The sequence below is a fragment of the Solanum tuberosum genome, unplaced genomic scaffold (assembly GCF_000226075.1).
Source record: "Solanum tuberosum cultivar DM 1-3 516 R44 unplaced genomic scaffold, SolTub_3.0 scf00213, whole genome shotgun sequence".
Classification (NCBI taxonomy): domain Eukaryota; kingdom Viridiplantae; phylum Streptophyta; class Magnoliopsida; order Solanales; family Solanaceae; genus Solanum; species Solanum tuberosum.
The window spans coordinates 1-6,647 of record NW_006239141.1 but is presented as its reverse complement, the minus strand read 5'-3'; the positions used below and the strand labels follow the sequence as shown (position 1 = coordinate 6,647).

Sequence of the window (6,647 nt, the reverse complement as noted above, 5' to 3'; positions counted from 1 at the left end):
TACACTACGAAGTTCCTAATTTCTCTGGTTCGCAATCTTTTGATTTGGTGTTAAGATCCTTTTGATAACTTAATGACTCCGTTTCTATCTAAAGTGAGTGTCTAAAGAAGACAATCTGTTTTTTATTCTCCAGGAGAAAGATTTAACAGCTGCAGCAGAGAAGCTAGCTGAGTGTCAAGAAACCATATTTCTTCTCGGGAAACAGTTGAACTCTTTGCGTCCTCAGACGAAGTTTATGGGGTCTTCGTACATCGATAGAAGTTCAAAAGGGGAGGGCTTTCGGGAAGAATCGACAACCTCTAGCATAAACATCCATGACAATGATAGCTGAGATGGACAACGCCAGTTCCGTAAAAGCAACTTGTGAGTCCCCTGTGGATATATATATAATGTGTCATACAGTCCCTCAGACACTGAAGTAAACAATCCATTGAGATCACCAATCAGCTCAAAGTCTCCTAAACACTGGCCTACTAAGTCTGGCTCTTCGTCCTCTGCTGGCCCTACACCTGAAAAACAAGAGATGGTTTTCCATGCTTAGATTTTGTTTATATATTTTAGTTTTGTTGTTATCTTCACGGACTAACGTACTTCTTGTGATCTTGAGAAAGAAAGGAGCTCATCAAGAAGTAGGGAGAAGGAGAGGAAGAAAGGACTAAAATGTATTATTTAATTTGAAAACTACGTAAAAAGTATTGTAAATCTCAATAATTAACAACATATTGACTTATGAAATCCTATTTGTGCTACATATATTGGGACAAGGAAAGTAACATATATTTATTTAAAAATTACGTAAAAGTACTATAATAATTAACAACTTAAAATATTTAAAAATCATAATAAATTTAATCAACTCTCTAAATTTTATCTATGTCGCCATAAAGTGAAACAAAAAAAATAACAGATTTTGGGCCCATGCTAGCACGAGCACTTGTGTCTAGTATATATTTATATAAAAACTCTAATGAGTAAGATAAGATATAAAACTCCAAAATTTTGGACAAAATTTGAAAATACTTGATTTCAAAATGTAAATCAAATATTTAAAAAAATTAGGATTTCGATTTTGTCTAAACTATATCAACTCCTAATTTAAATGTCTATTTTAAACCTATCTTAAAAATAAGAGATTATCTGTCATTTGTTCATCTATGCAGCAAGTATCCCTAATTTTACACATACGTTACTTTAACAGTTTTAATGTTATTGATTTTAACTTGACACGAAGTTTTAAAAAATTTAAAAGTTTTTTTTATTCTTACGATCAAACTAAAAATACATAAAATATGTCAATATGTCCTTTAATTTTGTGGTCTCAAAATATGTCATGTGAAAAATTAGAATTAAAGAATTGTAAAAAAAAACATATTGAAATAAACTAAAACACAAATTTTTATATGAAAAAACTTTATGAGGACCATTGTAATTATTTGGGGAACCATCACGTATACTCACATCATTTTTAACGCATATTTTCGTATATACATGCCCATCTTAGGAATTACACAAATTTCTTGATTTTTCGTGTGTATTAGCTCATGGATCTAGTGCCTCGAAGCACCCAATTTTTTTCTAAATTTTTTATGAGGACCTCCATAATGAGTTGAGGAACCATCATGTATACTCACCATTTTTAACGCATATTTTTGCATTCACAGGCTATTTTTAAGACCTACGCAATTTTCTTGGTTATTCATGTGTATTAGCCCATGGATCTGGCGCCTAGGAGCATCCAAATTTTTTTCTGAAAAAACACTTTATGAGGACCTCCATAATGAGTTGAAGAACCATCAAGTATACTCACACCATTATTTTACTACATATTTTCACATTTACAAGTCATTTTTTACCATTTTTAGGAATTACCCAATTCTCAATTTTTCGTGTGTTATAGCCCATGGATCTGGCGTCCCGGAGCACCCATTTTTTCCCTCAAAAAACGTTATGAGGACTTCCGTAATGAGTTGGGGAACCACCACGTATACTCACACTATTTTTTACGCCCATTTTCGCATTCACAGGCCATTTTTTAGGAATTACCAAATTCTTCTATTTTTCGTGTGTAGCCCATGGATTTGGCGTCCTAGAGCACCCAATTTTTTTTTCTCAAAAACATTATGAGGACCTCCATAATAAGTTGGGGAACCAGCACGTATACTCACACCACTTTTTTCACTCCCATTTCCGCATTTACATTCCCTTGTTTAGGAATTACCCAAATTCCTCTATTTTTCGTGTGTTATAACCCATGGATCTAGCGCCCCAGAGCTGTGTTATAGCCCATGGATTTGGCGTCCTAGAGCACCCAATTTTTTTTTCTCAAAAACATTATGAGGACCTCCATAATAAGTTGGGGAACCAGCACGTATACTCACACCACTTTTTTCACTCCCATTTCCGCATTTACATTCCCTTGTTTAGGAATTACCCAAATTCCTCTATTTTTCGTGTGTTATAACCCATGGATCTGACGCCCCTGAGCGCCAATTTTTTTTTCTCACAAAACTTTATGAGAACCTCTCTAATGAGTTGCGAAACCACAACGTATACTCACACCATTATTAACTCCCATTTCCTTATTTACATGTCCTTTTTTAGGAATTACCCAAATTCCTCAATTTTTCTTGTGTTATAGCCCATGGATTTGGCGTCCTAGAGCACCCAATTTTTTTTTCTCAAAAAACTTTATGAGGACCTCCGTAATGAGTTGGGAATCCACTACACATACTCACACCTTTTTTTTCACTCCTATTTCTGCATTTGCAGGCCATTTTTAGGAATTACCAGAATTTCTTTATTTTTCGTGTGTTATAGCTCATGGATCAGGCGCCCCAAAGCACTCAAAAAAAATTTCTGACAAAAATTTATAGAGGACATCCGTAATGAGTTAGGGAATCACCACGTATAATCAAACCATTTTTTTCACATCCATTTCCGCATTTACATGCCCTTTTTTAGAAATTACCCAAATTCCTCAATTTTTCGTGTGTTAGACAATGGATCTGGCCCTCCAGAGCATCCAATTTTTTTTCTCAAAAATCTTTATGAGGACTACCGTAATGAGTTGCGGAACCACCAAGTTTACTCACACTATTTTTTTCACACCCATTTCTGCATTTATAGGCCTTTTTTTAGGAATTACCCAAATTCCTCTATTTTTCTTGTGGTACAACCCAATGATCTTGCGCCCCGGAGCACCCAATTTTTTTCTCAAAAACTTTATGAAGACCTCCGTAATGAGTTGGGAAACTACCACGTATAGTCACACCATTTTTTTCACGTCCATTTTCGCATTTACAAGCTTTTTTAGGAATCACCAAATTCTCTATTTTTCGTGCGTTTAAAGCTCATGGATTTGGCGCTCCAGAGCACCCATAATATTTTTCTCAAAAAAACTTTATGAGGCCTTCTGTAATGAGTTGTGGAACCACCACGTATACTCACATTATTTTTTTCACACTCATTTCCGCCTTTACAAGCTCTTTTTTAGGAATAACCCAGATTCCTCTATTTTTCGTGAGGTATAGCCCATGGATCTGTCGCCCCGGAGCACCCAAAAAAAATTTCGTAATTTTTTTTATGAGGACCTCCGTAATGAGTTGGGGAACAACCACGTATACTCAGACCATTTTTTCACGCCCATTTCTATATTTACAGGCCCTTTTTTAGGAAATACCCAAATTCCTCAATTTTTTCGTGTGTTATAGCCCATGGATCTGGTACCCTAGAGCACCCTAAATTTTTTTCTCAAAAAAATTTATAAGGACCTCTGTAATGAGTTGGGGAACCACCACGTATACTCACACCATTTCTGCATTTATACGTCCTTTTTTAGAAATTACCCAAATTCCTCTATTTTTCGTGTGGTATAGCCCATGGTGCTGGCGCCCCGTTGCACCCAAATTTTTTTTCTCAAAAAAACATTATGAGGACATCTGTAATGAGTTAGGGAACCACCACGTATACTCACACCATGTTTTTTAATGCTGATTTCTGTATTTACATGCCCTTTTTAAGGAATAACCCAAATTTCTCTATTTTTCGTGAGGTATAGCCCATGGATCTGGCACCCTGGAGCACCCAATATATTTTTTCTTAAAAAAACTTTATGAGGACCTCCTTAATGATTTGGGGAACTACCACGTATACTCATATCATTTTTTCACGCCCATTTCTACATTTACAAGCCCTTTTTTAAGAATTACCCAAATCCTCAATATTTTCGTGTGTTATAGCCATGAATCTGGTGCCCAGAGCACCCTAAATTTTTTTTCTCAAAAAAATTAATGAGGACCTCTGTAATGAGTTGGGGAACCACCATGTATACTCACACCATTTCCATATTTATATGTCTTTTTTTATGAATTACCCAAATTCCTTTATTTGTCGTGTGGAATAGCCCATGGTTTTGGCGCCCCAGAGCTCCCAATTTTTTTTTCTCAAAAAACTATATTAGGACCCTCGTAATGAGTTGGGGAACCACCTCGTATACTCACACCATTTTTTTCACGTGCATTTCCGCATTTACTGGCCATTTTTAGAAATTACCCAAATTTCTCGTTTTTCATGAGTTTTAGCACATGGATCTAGCGCCCTGGAGAACCCAGATTTTTTTCTGAAAAAACTTTATGAGAACCTCAGTAACTAGTTAGGCAACCACGACATATACTCACACTATTTTTTTCACGCCCATTTTCTCATTTAAAGGTCCCTTTTTAGGAATTACTCGAAAATTTATATTATTCATGTGTTATAGTCCATGGATCTGGGGTCCAAATCACTCAAATATTTTTTCGTAAAAAAATGAATTGGAGAACCACCACTTATACTCACATCATTGTTTACGCCCATTTCCACATTTACATGTCCTTTTTTAGGAATTACCCAAATTGCTCAAGTTTTCGTGTGTTATAGACCATGGATCTAGCGCCCCGCAACGCCAAAATGTTTTTCTCAAAAATATTTATGAGGACATTTTTTTAGGAATTACGCAAAATCTAGAATTTTTCGTGTGATTTTGCCCATAGATTCGACGCCTCAGAGCACCCAAAACATTATGAGGACATTCGTAATGAGTTGGGGAACCATAACGTATACTCACACCATTTTTAAATCATATTTTTGCATTTATAGGTATTTTGTTTGGAATGACACAAATTTCTTGGTTTTTCGTGTGTAATAGTCATGGATCTGGAACCTTGCAAAACCAAAATTATTTTCTGAAAAAACTTTGTGAGGACCTCCGTAATGAGTTCGGGAACTATCACGTATACTCACACCATTTCGAACGAATATTTTCGTATTTATAGGCCATTTTAAGGAATTATGCAAATTCTTTGATTTTTCGTGTGTATTAGCTCATGGATCTGGCGCCTGTGAGCACCAATAATTTTTTTATGAAAAAACTTTATGAGGACCTCCATAATGAGTTGGGAAACCATCACGTATACTCACACCATTTTTAACGCATATTTTTGCATTTACAAGCCATTTTTTAGGACTTACACAAATGTCTTAGTTTTTTTGTGTGTATTAGCCCATGGATCGGGCGCCTCGAAGCACCCAAATATTTTTTCCAAATGAACTTTATGAGGACCTTTGCAATGAATGTATACTCACATAATTTTAACGCATAATTTCTTAATTTTTCGTGTGTATTAACCCATGGATCTGACGCCTTAAAACACCCAAAAAACAATTATGAGAAAACTTTATGAGGACCTCCGTAGTGAGTTGGGGAACTATCATGTATACTCACACCATTTTTAACACCTATTTTTGCATTTACAAACTATTTTTTAAGAATTAAGCAACTTTCTCAGTTTTTCACGTGTATTAGCCTATGGATCTGGAGTCTCACACCTATTTTTGCATTTACAAACTATTTTTTAAGAATTAAGCAACTTTCTCAGTTTTTCACGTGTATTAGCCCATGGATTTGGAGTCTCGGATCACCTAACATTTTTTTTGAAAAAACTTTATCAGGACATTTGTAATAAATTGGGGAACCATCAGGTATACTCACATCATTTTTTAACTCATATTTTCGTATTTACAGGTCAATTTTTAGGAATTATGCAGATTTCTCGGTGTTTTCATTTGTAGCCCAAGGATATGGCGCCTCAGAGAACCCAATTTTTTTTCTTCTGAAAAAACTTTATGAGAACTTCCCTTATGAGTTGGGAAACCATCACATATACTCACACCATTTTTAACGTATATTTTCGCATTTATAGGTCATTTTTTAGGAATTACACAAATTTCTTAGTTTTTCGTATGATTAGCCCACAGATCTGGCGCCTCAGAACACCAAATTTGTTTTTCTTCTGAAAAACGTTATGAGGACCTATGAATTAGTTGGGGAACCATCACGTATACTCACACTATTTTTAACGAATATTTTTGGATTTACAGGTCATTTTTAAGAATTACGTAAATTTCTCGGTTTTTTGTGTGTATTAGCCCATGGAATCTGGCGCCTCAGAGTACCTAGATTTTTTTCCAAAACACTTTATGAGGAATTTTTTTCCAAAACACTATCACGTATACTCACATAATTTTTTTAACGCATATTTTCGCATTTACATGTCATTTCTTAGAAATTACACATATTCCTTAGTTTTTCGTGTGTATTAGCCCATGAA

At 35.2% G+C, this 6,647-nt stretch overlaps 1 protein-coding gene across 1 annotated transcript in view; it reads left to right on the top strand.

Annotated features, from left to right (window-relative positions):
* LOC107057750 (filament-like plant protein 6) overlaps positions 1-601 on the top strand; it is a 2,077-nt gene extending 1,476 nt beyond the window's left edge. Inside the window, exon 3 of the mRNA XM_015312800.1 lies at positions 134-601. Within this exon, the coding sequence (XP_015168286.1) occupies positions 134-331 (198 nt within the window). The 3' untranslated portion in view covers positions 332-601. The remainder of the gene's footprint in view (positions 1-133) is intronic.
* The last annotated feature ends 6,046 nt before the right edge of the window (positions 602-6,647 follow it).